This window comes from Heterodontus francisci, chromosome 15, assembly GCF_036365525.1.
Source record: "Heterodontus francisci isolate sHetFra1 chromosome 15, sHetFra1.hap1, whole genome shotgun sequence".
Lineage (NCBI taxonomy): Eukaryota > Metazoa > Chordata > Chondrichthyes > Heterodontiformes > Heterodontidae > Heterodontus > Heterodontus francisci.
Genome location: NC_090385.1, coordinates 22,602,462 through 22,619,663, shown reverse-complemented (window position 1 = coordinate 22,619,663; position 17,202 = coordinate 22,602,462). Strand labels below are relative to the sequence as shown.

At 43.9% G+C, this 17,202-nt stretch overlaps 1 protein-coding gene across 4 annotated transcripts in view; it reads right to left on the bottom strand.

Moving 5' to 3' along the window:
• The window catches only part of eda (ectodysplasin A), a 301,068-nt gene that overhangs the window by 44,794 nt on the left and 239,072 nt on the right, over positions 1-17,202 (bottom strand). For all 4 annotated transcript variants that reach the window (XM_068047219.1, XM_068047220.1, XM_068047221.1 and 1 more), the window contains 2 exons: positions 10,262-10,441; positions 4,363-4,397 (listed from right to left, as the gene is read on the bottom strand). In XM_068047219.1, the coding sequence (XP_067903320.1) occupies positions 4,363-4,397; positions 10,262-10,441 (215 nt within the window). The remainder of the gene's footprint in view (positions 1-4,362; positions 4,398-10,261; positions 10,442-17,202) is intronic.

The following is a 17,202-nucleotide window of genomic DNA, read 5'->3' as shown; positions in this document are numbered from 1 at the left end:
AATGGTCGGAAAGGCTTAGGGGCTGAATAACCTACTTCTGTCCATATGTCCCTTCCCACGTTCAGTGAGCATTCAGCTGCTGTTTAACCACGAAATGGTTAGATCACTCAGACGGTCATGTGACATCACCACTGTGTTTCATGATGCATTCTGGTTCAATATGTGCACATTGCTTAAAAGCTGAGCTCTCCCTCAGTGAAGGAAATACAATCAGTGCATTCATAGAATTCACTTGTTTCCCTCATTTTATTCTGATGGCACTGACTCTTGAAGTATTGCTTCATTGGTGCCAGAAATTACAGCAAAGCCCAATCCTTTCCATATCTGATATCTACACTTTCCATTGGAGATCATGGGATAGCAGTGAAAAGTGGAAACCTAGGTTAATTTTTTTCCTCCTTCGCTAGCCAGAAGTAATGGGCTGGATATTTTCCCGGCCTTGTGGAGATGGGGTTGCAGGCAGGGTGGCGAGCTGGGAAAATAGAAGGGAGCTGTGTCGGGACGCCTTCTTGATGCATTCCCGCTGCCGAGAAAATTGCCCAGTGGTGGGTTGGGAAGAGGATCGGCTGCCCACACCACAGAGGCAGGCAGCCAATTGAAGTGACTGAGACTCCAATTGGGTCCAATTTTGCAGCCTCGCCAGAATTTTGCAGAGACTGCCAGCTCAATGGAGAAGGCCTCCCTGCAGCAGGATCGGGCTGGGGTCACTGGAGCCGGAGGTTCCAAGCCCCATTGATGGGGCATCAAGCATGAAAGGCTGGAATGTCCGCCGATCCCAATCCAGCGGAGGAGTTTCCCTTCCATCTTGATGGACCTGCCGGACTCCATCTTGTAATCTCTGCACTGCTGTGCAGGCCAGCAAGGATGCCTCCATATGGAGATGCCCTTGCGCTCCCCAGCCCGCCTCAGCAGTGCCTGCCCCTCTCGGGGCGTCTGCTGAGGCTCTAGAGCTGCCGGCTCTCTGATTGGGCTTACAACATCGAGAGCCCCTGCGTTGTTTTTGATTGGCTAGTGAACTCAGAGTTGGCCTCCTGGAAAATTGCTGAGCCAGTCTCACTGCCGGCAAGTGCAGGCTTGGGACCCCATCTGGTGCCGACGTAGGGTCTGCAAGTCCATGGGGAAATCCAGCCCAATATGTCCAATAAGATTGTCTATACCCCTAAGTATAGAACCTTTCACCATTACGACCCCCACGATCTCCAGCTTCCTTCCCACTTAGCTGGCATCTGCTCCTCAACTGGTTTCCTGTCTGACAGGCAGCTGGACTGACAATTTGGCTAGCTGTTGGGCAGGAAACCTACTGAAAAAACGTGAAAGATGTTCCATAGTTAAATTCTTCAGAATGCCCTGGAAATACTTACGCCCAGAAATCCTGCTCTCATCCCCCACGCCCTCCATTCCCAGCTCTCTTCACAGCTCTGAGTATATATCGGGGCCACTGAGACCATTTTAATCCTGATTATGGTTTCCTGGACGAGACTGTCGAGTTCATCAAACAGACACGTGTCTAACCTGGCACCTTTCTGGCCTGCATAACTCACTATTGCTCCCTGTACTATGTTTACCCACTAGATCATCTGGATGGCATTAAGATTGGTCTTTATGAATGGCTTACTGAATACAAAAGGTATAATGATCTGGGGTGCACTGTTCTGTGTCCTCTGATAATGTGGATGAGGCCTGACACAGCAAAAAGATTTCTGTTGGCAAGCTCTTGTTCCAGGCTAAATGTGGTTGCATTCCATCATGACCATCACCATGCTGACCCTGAGATCAGGTTATAATCATTTTTGCTGGTCAGTGTCCATTCTCTGCAATCTTTCTATTATTTGTGAGAGTTATATTTCCAGCACTTAATGCTATGAGAGAAAGAATGTCGTCTATTGCAGCTTCTTTACCCTCTCCGCTGGTTAAAGCTGCAGCATTATCAAAAAGGTCTGAACTGGATGGAGGGTCCCAATGCAAGCAGGTCCCCCCAAAAAGGAGATAGACATTCAAAACAGGGAGTGTGAATAAATGTGAACGGTACTGTTAATATGTAAAGGATCAATTATCGACACCAGTGTTTGCTTTGGATTCTGCAGTTACTACACTGTCTCAGCATTCTGAATGGATGCCTGGCAAAGTAAAAAAAAGTTACGCTAGATCAACCTGCCAAACACCGCAAGTTCTTGCCAATGTAACAAGAAAACTTGATGAAAATCGAGATAAAATGGTGGTGATTATTAAAGCAATACTGGATTTCCTTGACCTGTTTTCCATTCCTGTTGGTCTAAAGCAGGCGGTGATTGAATGTAATTTTAAAAAAGGCACTTTTGGTCCTTCTGATGGGTTACCGAGCAAGTGCACCATCTGGCACGGTACAGAGTCATAAAACCAGCAAGGCCCCTAGCTTAAATCCACAATCTGTGCCAAGTTAAGATGATCTCAGCAAGGCAGTAGTAAGGGTGCTACAAATGGCCTCAGTGACCCTGGCTGGTGGCTGCAAGAGGGCAGGGTTGAGGGGGGTAGGGTGGAGGGGTAACAGAGATCAGGGTTCTCCCTCCTAATCGCTTTTAATTGAGTCCTGTTGAAGTGAGTTTGCATGGTCTTTGGATGATGGATAGCGCATGATCCAGCCGTGAATACCCCGTGCTTGAGTAGCCTGCTGACATTCACTGTCCATTCATATACTTGAAGGACATCTAATTGACTGACATAATGGAGGGTTGGCTATACCTGTGGATGAATCACTGCTTACAGGACAGTGGGGGATAAATTTGCAATTATCTCACTTTATTTATCTCCCTATGTCATGTATCACTCATACTGGAGAGTCTAGTGACCCGTAACCAGGACTCAACTGTATGGCTGAGATCAGGAAACTGAGGGCGTCAAATCCACACTTTCAAACTTCAGGACAAAACATGCTGCAGTAGGCCACAGTGCCATCTGTTAGATGTGCCATTTGGGCTTGGTGGCATCACATCGTTTGGGATATTGACTGATATGATTTGATTGGGATTTAAATGTACTGGGTAGGGGAGGGGTGATGGGGGGGGGCAAAGCCAAGCTAGCTATAGCAAATTGAAAATAAGAAAACCTGCTCTGTATTGGACAAATCTCAAGGCAAATCAGTAAAAGTAACTCTGCACCCAATTCCAAATCCCAGAAAACCACCAGACTTTCAGAATAAAAAGCTTGCTTAGCGAAATGGAACATCATTAATGGATTAGCACACTATTTTTTCATCCTCTGTGATTTGTGTTTGAATCTGATTCTCTCTATGTTCGCTGTCAGGATCCTATATTAAACTAATTTAGGCTGCCTTAATCCAGATCCTCGAGGGTACAGGACCACAGCAACAAATGGCAACCTCACTAGGAACCAGCCCCTGGGAACCTAAAATGGAAACAAATGCTACTTACTAGCACCTTCATGCATTACCTTGGCGCATAGGCAAAAAAATCTTCCACTGTATTACACAGAAGTTACAATTCTGAAATAGGCCATTCGGCCCAACAAGTCTATGTCAGCGTTTGCCTTCCACTCGAGCAAATAGTTTTAAGACCATTTACCTACCTTGCTCCCATCTCCCCTTTTCCTTCATCAACCTATCCAATCTAATATTGAATACTGACATAGTTCCTTCCTCAACCATGAACCCTGGAAGTGAACTCCACAGCCTCACAACTCTCTGTGTGAAGAGGTTTCTTCTGCCTTCTGGTATTAAACTCTTATATTTAATGTTGTATCCCAGATTCCTCGTTCTTGAGCCCTGAACTACGGAAACTGTCTGCCTCCACCCAATCCGATTCTTTCACCATTTTATAATCTCAGATCACTGCATAATCTGTATTATTGTAACAAAGAGAGACCCATTTCTTTCAAGTCTTGCTTCACATCTGTATTTCCCCATAGCATATAGCATTCCAGTGAATCTGCATTGTCCTAATATTAATGATGTTTAAATCCATTTGAATGAATGAATGTAGATTTCCTCCTGGTTTTGGTTGGTCTGTGACACAATTAATGGAAAGGACCAATCACATCTGACAATCCAAACGCACTGTTTAAAATGGCAAAGAGATAACCCTGGTAATGAAAAAGGAATTGCAACTGCAGGTTAAGGTAACTGTAAGGGCATTTAAATGAAACTTTGTTGACTGACAAAGCCTGGAACTCAATATGTGAGTGAGTCTGGAGGTGGTCACTGCTAAGGCTTACTAAATTCCTAAAAAGGTGTTTTTCTAAATTGCCTGTGGCCAAAACCAAAGGAAATAAACTTTATAAATATAAATATATGAATTTCTCAGTACTCTTTTAAAAAAAGGCCAACTAGACGTGCATGACAATTGTGTGTAACATTATTTATACACTTACTGGTGTCCCACTGTCTGCATCTTTGTCTGAAGTTCCTGAAAAAGAAAGTTATTTGAATATGAAAAATAAGCTTTTAATTGGCAAAACGTCTTTGAATTATTATCTACAGAATTAGCTATAGTTTGTTACGGACACTCTTAAAGTATTACCAGAAATGGATTTTAGATCTGCCCACCTGGCAGCAACTGAGCTCTTAAGTAGTTTAAATTCACTGGGTAACTTACCTGCCAATGTCCCACCGCTTCCAATTTTTCCTGGCATTTTAGGATAGGCTTTCTTGAAATATGCAAATCAGGGTCTAGTGATGTCATTGGGCCCCAATTACAATCTTTACCCCAGCCTGAGCAGGGAAGTCGCTGTGGACTTTTGTCAGGCAGAGAAAAGGCCTGTCAGAAAAGCATCAGAAGAGGCCACTCAAGGCCAGTCTTTTTCTAATGTCACAGACCTGAAACGTTAACTCTGCTTCTCTCTCCACAGATGCTGACAGACCTGCTGAGGATTTCCAGCATTGTTTCTTTTTTCTAAACTCTCCAAAAGGAGCAGAAGAACTCCTCTGGGAACAACATGGAAAATGTAGGCCTTTCCTGCCCTGGACTTGCCACCCTGCCCCCTTCCCTACTGTGGGACACCTCGGGATTCCCTGTTCCCACACTACCAAAGTGCCCATGGGTGACTAGCAGTCGACCAGTTTTCTGCAGGCTGGCGGTTGCTCTTCTTGCCAGTCCCCACCTGTTCGCTTCTGCCAGTGATTATTAATGAGGCCAGGCAGTTAAAATCACAGACACCTCATTTGGCTGAAAATTTTTAGCTGAAAGATAAATATATTATCCTCCATTACAATGCAGTGTCAGCCACGGCTCAGTTGGTAGCATTCATACCTCTGAAAATCACAAGGTTCAAGTCCCTCTCCTGGGCTTGAGCACAAAAATCTAGGCTGACCCTCCAGTGCAGCATTGAGGGAGTGCTGCACTGTTGGAGGTACCATCTTTCAGATGATACTTTAAATGGAAGGCACATCTGCCTGCTCAGGTGGATGTAAAAGATCCCATGGCACTATTTCGAAGAGGAGCAGGGGAGTTATTCCTGATGTCCTTGCCAATATTTATCCCTCAATCAACATCACAAACGCAGATTATCTGGTCATTATCACATTGCTGTTTGCGGGAGTTTGCGGTGCACAATTTGGCTGCTTTGTTTCCTTACAACAGTGTCTACACTTCAGAGGTACGTCATTGGCTGCAAAGTGCTTTGAAAAACACTATATAAATGCAAGTCTTTCTTTCTTTGCATTACAATGAGCACAAAAATCATTACAATGCAAAAAAAACCCTGGCTCAATTAAACCTCAAAAATGCTGGAAATATTCAGCAGGTAGGCAGCATCTGTGGAGAGAGAAGTAAGAGTTAACATTTCAGGTCTGTGACCTTTCATCAGAACTGGCAAAGGTTAGAAATGTAATAGATTTTAAGCAAGTGAAGCTGGGGTGTTGGGGGGGAAGAGAACAAAAGGTAAGGTTCAGTTAGTAAGGTTTAAAGAGGCATTTCACAAATCAAGTATCAATGAGGAAACCATTTCATTCATTTTAGATCATCCATCCAGAAAGGGCCTACAGTTCCACCGCAGTCTCCATTTGTTTCTTAAATAATTAAAGTTATCGCCTCCGCTACCCTACACAGAAGCTCATTTCATGTTTGATCACTTTAAGGGAAGATATTAGTCCAAAATTTGTTATTCACCATTTTAAACAATGACAACATGATAAGTGGACATGAGTTTTATTTGAAATGGATTCACCTTGTCTATACTATTTACTGTGTTACGTCAATCTAGGATAATCGTTCTTAGTTGCCCCTTCGCAAGGCTGAACAGTCCAAGTTTCCTCAATCTCATGCGAGGGCTAGGGAATCATCTTTTGGCTCTTCCTTACAGAACTTTGAAATTCTCCTTTGTGGTTGGATGACAATTTCACAATGGTTATAGAGGAATGAATGAAAACATTGAAAAATGAAAACAATAACACTGCCAACTTTAAATGGAAAAGATAATGATTAAACAGCCACAATCGCTGCCAGTTATTGAAACTCTTAACAAAATGTTATGTCTGGTTTTCAGTCGAGATACTTTAGATCCCAAATCCTATCTTAATAGCATGTCACTCATTAACCCTTTAAGTGGCTTTGCCCTCTGCCTCCTGCCACTAAGCCAATTTTGGATCCAATTTGCCAAATTGCCCTGGATCCCATGGGCTCTTACCTTCTTAACCAATCTCCCATGCGGGACCTTCTCAAAAACTTTACTGAAGTCCATGTAGACTACATCAACTGCTTTACCCTCATCTAGTTACCCCCTCAAAAAATTCAATCAGTTTGTTAGACATGATCTCACCCTGACAAAGCCATGCTGATCATCCTTGATTAATCCCTGTCTCTCCAGTGGAGATCAACCCTGTCCCTCACAACTTTTTCCAGTAGTTTCCCTACCACTGATGTCAGACTCATCGACCTGTAATTACCTGGTTTATCCCTGCTAAACTTCTTGAATAATGGTACCACATTCGCTGTCCTCCAGTCCTCTACCACTTCTCCAGTGGCCAGAGAGAATTTGAAAATTTGTGTCAGAGCCCCTGCTATCTCCTCCCTTGCTTCACACAACAGCCTGAAATACATCTCATCTGGGCCTGGGGATTTATCCACTTTTAATCCTGCTAAAACCGCTAATACCTCTCCCTTTCAATGCTAACTTGTTCGAGTATATCACAAGCCCCCTCCCTGATCTCTACACCTACATCGCCCTTCTCCATAGTGAACACAGATGAAAAGTAATCATTTAAAACCTCACCTACATCCTCCGGCTCCAAACACAGATTGCCACTTTGGTCCCAAATGGGCCCTACTCTTTCCCTGGTTATCCTCTTGCCCTTAATATACTTATAAAACGCCTTGGGATTTTCCTTTATCTTGCCTACCAATGTTTTTTCATGCCCCCTCTTCGCTCTCCAAATTACTTTTTTAAGTACCCCCCGTAGACTTTCTATACTCCTCTAGGGCCTCTGCTGTTTTCAGCCCTCTGAATCTGCCATAAGCCTCCTTTTTTTCCCTTATCCAATCCTCTATATCCCTTGACATCCAGGGTTCCCTGGACTTGTTGGTCCTACCCTTCAGCTTTACGGGAACATGTTGGCCCTGAACTCTCACTATTTCCTTTTTGAATGACTCCCACTGGTCTGATGCAGGTTTCCTACAAGTAGCAGCTCCCAGTTCTCTTTGGCAAGATCCTGTTTTATCATATTGAAATCGGCCTTCCCCCAATTCAGTACCTTTATTTCCGGTCCATCTTTGACCTTTTCCATAACTACCTTAAACCTTACAGAGTTATGGTCACTATCCCGAAAATGCTCCCCCACTGACATTTCTACCACTTGTCCGGCTTCATTCCCTAGGATTAGGTCCTGTACCGCCCCTTCTTTTGTAGGACTTTCTACATACTGGATCAAATAGCTCTCCTGTATACACTTTAAGAATTCTGCCCCCTTTAAGCCTTTTGCACTAAGACTATCCGAGTTAATATTGGGGAAGTTGAAATCCCCTACTATTATTACCCTATTATTTTTACACCTCTCTGAGATTTGCCTACATATCTGCTCCTCTATCTCTCCCTGACTGTTTGGAGGCCTGTAGTACACTCCCAGCCAAGTGATTGCCCCCTTTTTGTTTTTAAGTTCTACCCATATGGCCTCATTTGAGGAATCTTCTCAGATATCATCCCTCCTTATTGCAGTAATTGACTCCTTGATCAATAGTGCAATACCACCTCCTCTTTTACACCCCCCCGTCACGCCTGAAGATTCTATATCCTGGAATACTGAGCTGCCAGTCCTGCCCCTCCCTCAACCATGTCTCTGTGAAAGCAATAATATCATATTCCCATGTGCTAATCAACACCCTCAATTCATCTGCCTTACTTGTAAGACTCCTTGCGTTAAAATAGATGCAATCCAGCCTTGCATTATTCACTTGTGCCTTAACAGGTCTATATTTGCTCTGCCTTCCAGACTGACTGAATTTCTCTTCTATATTTGGCAGTGCATCATCCCCTACTGTACCTCCACTCTGTATCCCACCCCCCTGCCAAATTAGTTTAACCACCCCCCACCCCCCCACCCTCCAACAGCACTAGCAAACCTCCCAGCAAGGATGTTGGTCCCGTTCCGGTTCAGGTGCAACCCGTCCAACTTGTACAGGTCCCACCGTTGCCAGAAACAGACTCAGTGATACAGGAACCTAAAGCCCTCCCTGCTGCACCATCTCCTCAGCCACGCATTCATCTGTTCGATCCTCCTATTCCTATACTCACTAGCACATGGCACTGGGAGTAATCCAGAGATTACAACCTTTGAGGCCCTGCGTTTTAATCTGCTACCTAGCTTCCTAAATTCTTGTTGCAGGCCCTCATCCCTCTTTCTACCTATGTCGTTGGTAGCAGTGTGAACCACGACCTCTGACTGTTCAGCCTCCCCCTTCAGAATGTCCTGTAGCCGCTCCCTGACATCCTTGATCCGAGCACCAGGGAGGCAACATACCAGCCTGGAGTCAGGTTTGCAGCCACAGAAACGCCTATCTGTACCCCTTACGATAGGACCCCTATCACTATAGCTCTCCCACTCTTTTACCTCCCCTCCTGTGCAGCTACATCACCCGTGGTGCCACAGACATGGCTCTTGCTGCATTCCCCTGAGAAGCTATCGCCCCCAACAGTTTTCAAAGCATTATTCCTACATTTCATGTGTCTGAACCAGTATAAGAGCACACACAAAGACCGAACAAGGTTCTGGACCCAGAAACAGTCCCAACTTTAGTTTCCCGAAACAAAGATCCAGCCCCTAATCTCAGCCAGACCATCAATGATGCTGCTAAAATACCAAAAAGCAGCTTCCCAACAGATGCAGAGTGAAAATTAAAAGCGACTTCACGCTAATTCCTTTGCACCTCAGACATAACATCATTGATCAAAGTTTGCCTTCATTTGGGAAGAGTTCATATTGAGTAAGAGAACTAAATGACTACAAATTCCAAATTCTCATATCAATTACTCAAAATAGATTTGAGAAGTCACAATACAGGTCAGATCAAAAATCTCCAGATGATCAGCTATTGAGAACTGAACTTAGCTGAGAAACTGAAGAGAAGCAAAGTCTGGGGAAACACTTCCTGTTGAATACACTCTCCTTACTATGAAGAAATATGGTCACATGCATACTTATTACATGTCCACTTATTACATGTCCAATAATTATCTTTCCACCATGCTTTTTGGAGACATGCATCCTTCCTCATACTCTTTGGTGCATTCCATGTATCTTATGTCAAGAAGTAACCAAGGGAGAAATTACAAGTTTAAAACTTGTAGTTGCTATTTTTAATGGGTACAATATAAGTTATTACTTATATGGGACTTAGACAGTTATATGAAAAGGAAGAATGTGCAGGGTTATGGGGAGAAGGCAGGGGAATGGAACTGAGGGAATTCCTCTTTCAGAGAGCCAGTGCGGACACGATGGGCCGAATAACCTGCTTCTGCACTGTAATGATTCTGTGATTCTGTGACTTTCCCTCAGATGTAGATTAGGGAGGTGGAGGTGCAGAGCGTGGTGGGATTGAGCAAAGTCTTCCCTACCCCTTTAACAACTTACAAAAAGGCGCTGGTCACTATACAGAAATTAACCCACTCAGAAATCTAGTGAAGTGCTATCCTGGTTCAGCTGCCAGTACATTTTCAGGTTAAAAAAATGATATGGACAGAGAGCAAGGTACAAGGTACTGAAATGCTCAACAGGTCACATGACATCCGACAAAATCATAAACCGTAAATGATCACTCAGACCAAACTAATACTCACGTACCTGGTGGTCCAGGTGGTCCTGGAGGTCCTGGCTGGCCAGGTGGACCTGGTGGCCCAGGTGCTGCCAATACTGCTGTTCCTGGTATGCCAGGGATTCCCGGGATTCCTGGAGGGCCTTGGGGTCCTGGTGGACCTGGAGGACCCTGGGGGCCTTGTGGACCAGGGGGACCCATTTTTTTGCCTGTAAGGTAAATCAAGCAGACAATTACATTGAAGACCAACTACAGGGAAGGGGTGAGGAGTCTGCGGGGGTCACTAGCAAGTAGACTCAAAGTTACTTATTTGAATTAGAAAAGCATCAATGGGATGTCGATTCTCATAAATAGGATGTGGAGTTGACAAAGGTTCATTTTTACACTAAATGCTTCAAATCAAACAGAGAAACATCTCATAGGATATTTTGTAAAGCTACTGAGAAGCTGTTATAGTTACTTAGTTTTGCAAGTACACTCAAGACACGGATTCCTTTGGAAATTGCTTTTTTGTTATTTTGGTGAGCTGATGGAAGGCAGTGCCCAGGTTTTGTTTTTAGGCTTCGTGAAGAGGTGTCATTCAGCAAACGTGAACTGAAATGGGCCAATATTACTCGTTGATGATCCATCCCCCCAAACACCCAGATCAACAATGAGCGAACATCTTCTACCAATTGCGAAAAGATAGATTGCCAACAAACTTTCGGGACACAAGTTCTTTACCAACTTAAGATATTCCAGCAGCACAGATATTAAAGTCACAGGCATCATGAAATATGTTCCCATTTCTAAGACATGTTAGATTTGCAGCTGTGATTTGTCACACCAGAAGTCCCCATATGTGAGGGGTGAAAAACAAAACTAAAAAAAAATTCAAGATGAGACTTTGGAAATGCTGGTTTGTCCTCTGAGACAATTAAGGAATGGAGTTGGGTGCAACGAATGAGCAGCAACTAAAATTAAATAGAAGACACCACTAAGGTGTCAATCCAATACAAGTGGAACAGCTTGCAGGACTGTCATTCATTGTTATGATTTCAGATACCCAAGGTTTATAAAATACACTATATGTATGTACATGTGTTTAGGGAAGAGTAGCAGCATTGTGCAACCTCGTGATATGATGCAGCTTTATCATGCTGCTGTAGAGGTTACAGTCCTTTCATATACATTCATAATTTCCAATAAAAATGCATTTTAAATCACCCCTCAATGAATCAGTCTGTAAGTGCAATGCACAACCTCCCCATTCCTTTTACCTCATTCACTGCCCCATCTGCAATAGATCATCAACCTTAGGCTGAATCAGGAAACTTTGGTACCTAGTTTGATCCAAAAGTGAGGCTGAGTACCAAATCCTAGATCCTGTCCAACATAAAGACTGCTCACTTCCACCTCAATGATGTCACCCATTATTGTCTCTACATAACCCCAATCAAAATCCTTCTCCATGCTTTTGTCATTTCTGGACTTGATTTGCCCATCAACCTCCTTGCTGGCTTCCTATACTTCGTAAACTCTAACCCAGGGTCTTGCTCTCGGGACATGGGTTCGAATCCCACCACAGCCGAAGCTGGAATTTGAATTCAATTAATAAATCTGGAATTAAACGTTAGTCCACCGATGGCCATGAAACCATTGTCGATTGTTGTAAAAACCCATCTGGTTCACTAATGTCCTTTAGGGAAGGAAATCTGCTGGTCTGGCCTACATGTGACTCCAGACCGACAGCAATGTGGTTGACTCTTAAATGCCCTCTGAAATGGCCTAGCAAGTCACTCAGTTGTATCTTACAGAATCGTTACAGTGCAGAAGGAGGCCATTCGGCCCATTGTGTCTACACTGGCTCTCTGAAAGAGCAACTCCCTCAGTTCCATTCCCCCTGCCTTCGCCCCATAACCCTGCACATTCTTCCGTTTCATATAACTGTCTAATTTCCTTTTGAATGCTTCAATTGAACCACGTTCTCAGGCAGCACATTCCAGACCTTAACCACTCTGCGTGAAAAAGTTTTTCCTCATGTCACTTTTGCTTCTCTTACAAAATACCTCAAATCTGTGCCCTCTTGTTCTCGATCCTTTCACGAGTGGGAACAGTTTCTCTCTTATCTGCTCTGTCCAAACCCCTCATGATTTTGTATACCTCTATCAAATCACCTCTCAGCCTTCTCTTCTCCAAGGAAAACATTCCTAACTTCTCCAAACTATCTTCATAAGTGAAATTCATCATCCCTGAAACCATTCTCGTGAATCTTTTCTGTACTCTCTTCAGTGCCCTCATGTCTTTCCTCAAGTGCAGCGCACAGAATTGGACACAATACTCCAGCTGAGGCCGAACTCGTGTCATACAAGTCCAACATAAATTCCTCGTTCTTGTACGCTATACCCCTATTAATAAAGCCCAGGATACTGTACACTTTATTAACCGCTCTTTCAACCTGTCCTGCCACCTTCAATGACTTATGCACATATACACTTGGGTCCTCTGCTCCTGTACCCCCTTTAGAATTGTACCCTTTACTCTATATTGTCTCTCCATGTTCTTCCTACCAAAATGAATCATTTCACATTTCTCAGCATTGAACTTCATCTGCCACGTGTCTGCCCATTCCACCAACTTGTCTCTGTGCTTTTGAGGTTCTACACTATCGTCCTCACAGTTCATAATGCTTCCAAGTTTCGTATAATCTGCAAACTTTGAAATTGTGTCCTGTACACCAAGGTCTAGGTCATTAATAAATATCAGGAAAAGCAAGGGTCCCAACACTGATCCCTGAGGAACTCCACTACAAACCTTCCTCCAGCTCAAAAAACATCCAATAACCTCTTTGTTTCCTGTCACTCAGCCAATTTCGTATCCATGTTGCTACCATCTCTTTTATTCCATTTTATTGTAACTGCTGTGAAACCATCCTAGACTGGGTATTGTGTAATGAGAGAGGAATAATTGACAATCTAGTTGTGCGAGACCCCTTGGGGATGAGTGACCATAATATGATAGAATTCTTCATCAAGATGGAGAGTGACGTAGTTGATTCTGAGACTAGGGCCCTGAATCTTAATAAAGGGAACTACGAAGGTATGAGGGTTGGCTATGATGGATTGGGAAATGTTATTTAAAGGGATGACAGTGAATTGGCAATGGCAAACATTCAAAGAGTGCATGGATGAACTGCAACAATTGTTTATTCCTGTCTGGCACAAAAGTAAAACAGGAAAGTTAGCCAAACCATGGCTTACAAGGGAAATTAGAGATAGCATTACATCCAAGGAAAAGGCATACAAATTTGCCAGTAAAAATAACAGACCTGAGGATTGGGAGCAGTTTAGAATTCAGCAAAGGAGGACCAAGGGATTGATTAAGAAGGGGAAAATAGAGTATGACAGTAAGCTTGCGGGGAACATAAAAACTGATTGTAAAAGTTTCTATAGGTATGTGAAGAGAAAAAGATTGGTGAAGACAAATGTAGGTCCCCTATGGCAGAAACAGGAGAATTTATTATGGGGAACAAAGAAATGGCTGACCAACTAAATGCATACTTTGGTTCTGTCTTCACAAAGGAGGACACAAATATCAAACCAGAAATGTTAGGGAACACAGGATTTAGTGAGAGGGAGGAACTGAAGGAAATCAGTATTAGCAGAGAAATGGTGTTGGGGAAATTGATGGGACAGAAGGCTGATAAATCACCAGGGCCTGATAATCTACATCCCAGAGTACTTAAGGAAGTGGCCCTAGAAATAGTGGATGCATTGGTAGTCATCTTCCAAGATTCTATAGACTCTGTAACAGTTCCCACAGATTGGAGGGTAGCTAAGGGCGGCACAGTGGTTAGCACCGCAGCTTCACAGCTCCAGTGACCCGGGTTCAATTCTGGGTGCTGCCTGTGCGGAGTTTGCAAGTTTCCCCTATGACCGCGTGGGTTTTCGCCGGGTGTTCTGGTTTCCTCCCACAGCGTAAGACTTGCAGGTTGATAAGTAAATTGGCCATTATAAATTGCCCCTAGTAGGGGAAGGTGGGGATGGGGTAGAAATACGGGATTAATAGAGGATTAGTATAAATGGGTGGTTGATGGTCAGCACAGACTTGGTGGGCCGAAGGGCCTGTTTCAGTGCTGTATCTCTAAAAAAAACAAATAAAATAATGTAACCCCACTATTTAAAAAGGGAGGTAGATAGAAAACAGGGAATTATAGACCAGTCAGCCTGATGTCAGTAGTGGGGAAAATTCTAGAGTCCATTATCAAAGATTTATAGCAGAGCACTTGGAGTACAGTGGTAGAATCAGACAGAGTCAGCATGGATTTACGAAAGGGAAATCATGCTTGACAAATCTACTAGAATTCTTCGAGGATGTAACTAGTAGAGTTGATGAGGGGGAGCCAGTGGATGTGGTTTATTTGGACTTTCAGAAGGCTTTCGACAAAGTCCCACATAAGAGATTAGTGTGTAAAATTAAAGTGCATGGGATTGGGGGTCGTGTATTGCGATGGATAGAAAATTGGTTGGCAGACAGGAAACAAAGAGTAGGAATAAACGGGTCTTTTTCCGAATGGCAGGCAGTGACTAGTGGGGTACCGCAGGGATCGGTGCTAGGACCCCAGCTATTCACAATATATATCAATGATTTAGATGAGGGAACTAAATGTAATATCTCCAAATTTGCAGATGACACAAAACTGAATGGGAGGGTGAGTTGTGAGGAGGATGCAGAGAGGCTTCAGGGTGATTTGGACAAGTTGAGTAAATGGGCAAATGCATGGCAGATACAGTATAATGTGGATAAATGTGAGGTTATCCAATTTGGTAGCAAAAACAGGAAGGCAGATTATTATCTGAATGGCTATAAACTGAGGGAGGGGAATATGCAACGAGACCTAGGTGTTCTCGTACACCAGTCGCTGAAGGTAAGCATGCAGGTGCAACAGGCGGTAAAAAAGGCAAATAGTATGTTGGCCTTCATAGCAAGAGGATTCGAGTACAGGAGCAGGGATGTCTTGCTGCAATTATACAGGGTCTTGGTGAGGCCACACCGGGGATATTGTGTGCAGTTTTGGTCTCCTTATCTGAGGAAGGATGTTCTTGCTATAGAGGGAGTGCAGCGAAGATTTACTCGACTGATTCCTGGGATGGTGGGACTGACATATGAAGAGAGATCGAGTCAGTTAGGATTATATTCGCTGGAGTTCAGAAGAGTGAGGGGGGATCTCATAGAAAGCTATAAAATTCTAACAGGGTAGATGCAGGAAGGATGTTCCTGATGGTGGGGGAGTCCAGAACCAGGGGTCATAGTCTAAGGATAGGGGGTAAAACTTTCAGGACTGAGATGAGGAGAAATTTCTTCACCCAGAGAGTGGTGAGCCTGTGGAATTCACTACCACAGAAAGCAGTTGAGGCCAAAACATTGTATGTTTTCAAGAAGGAGTTAGATATAGCTCTTGGGGTGAAAGGGATCATAGGATATGGGGGAAAGCGGGAACAGGTTACTGAGTTGGATGATCAGCCATGATCATAATGAATGGCGGAGCAGCCTCAAAGGGCCGAATGGCCTACTCCTGCTCCTATTTTCTATGTTTCAATAAGTCAATAAGGAAAGAAACCAGACGGACCACTCGGTATCGATCTAGGCACCGTAACTATATCACCATTCCTTCACTGTCGCTGGGTCAAAATCCTGGAACTCCCTTCCTAACAGCACTGTGGGTGTACCTACCTCACATGGACTGCAGCAGTTCAAGAAGGCAGCTCGCCACCACCTTCTCAAGAGCAATTAGGGATGGGCAACAAATGCTGGCCTATCTAGCGACGCCCACATCCCATGAGTGAATAAAAAAAAAGCAACCAAAGATTCTACTCCCAAATCCCATCCTGCACTAAATCCCATTTACCCATTACTCTCTGTCCTCACTGACTGCATTGGCATTCACAGCTTCACTGCCATTTTGCCTCTGCAACAAGCTTTTGTCCTCTCCTGGGCCCTCTGGTCCCTGAAGTCTGATCTTCTGTGTGTTCCCTCTTCCCTTCACCCTGCCTTTAGTGGCAAGGCCATCAGCCTCCTTAGCACTTCCTTCTGGAATTCTCATTGCCTCTTTATATACTTCTTCCTCTTTCTTTCTCTCTCTCTTTAAAAGCCTTTTTAAAACCCACCTTTTCCAGTAAGCTTTTGGTCACCTTTCCTAACTCTCCACTGCTATCCCCACAGCACCACCCAGCTTTTAAGCATCTTACGATATGTTTCTATGTAAATGACACTATACAAACACAAATTGCTACTGATATACAGATTGGAAAAGGTCCCAGGTTCTGACGGAAGATCATTGACCTGAAATGTTAACTCTGCTTCTCTCTCCACAGATGCTGCCAGGTCTGCTGAGTGTTCCCAGCATTTTGTTTTTATTTCAGATATCCAGCATCCATAGTATGTCGCTTTTGTCCCCGGTTCAGTCCCTAGCTTCTGCTGAATTAACAGCAGAGGCAGTACAATTTGCATTAGGGACCCTGGACTAGAGAAGTGAGGAATAAAACGCATCAGGATTCTCACTTCTCATCAGAAACCCTCGCTAGAAAGTGCGTGCATTGATGCCAGGCGAGGGCAGAAATCCGGCTGGGTTGTAAAGCTACATGATCACAACTTCTTTTATGCTCACTGCCTCGGCTTGTATACAAAGAAAAGTGTCTTGGATAAGGGATATGCTAGGGCAATTGAAATCCATGGAACTGTGCCACAGTGTGAGTCAGTACCCTCGGGAGTGGAAGAAAAGATTAGTAAAGCAAACTGTTCCGAAGTGGATTTCAGGGCTGTGGAACGCTTTAGCAATCTCATTAGTTGTCCAAATTACAACTGGATCTAAGAGGCCTTCCAGACATCAAAATCCTCACTGGAACACAGGGCACATAAAAATATCACTTCCATCAATGAAGGGGTCCAGCACATGTTTTGAAATGTTAACAATAGAGCACAAAGCAATTGT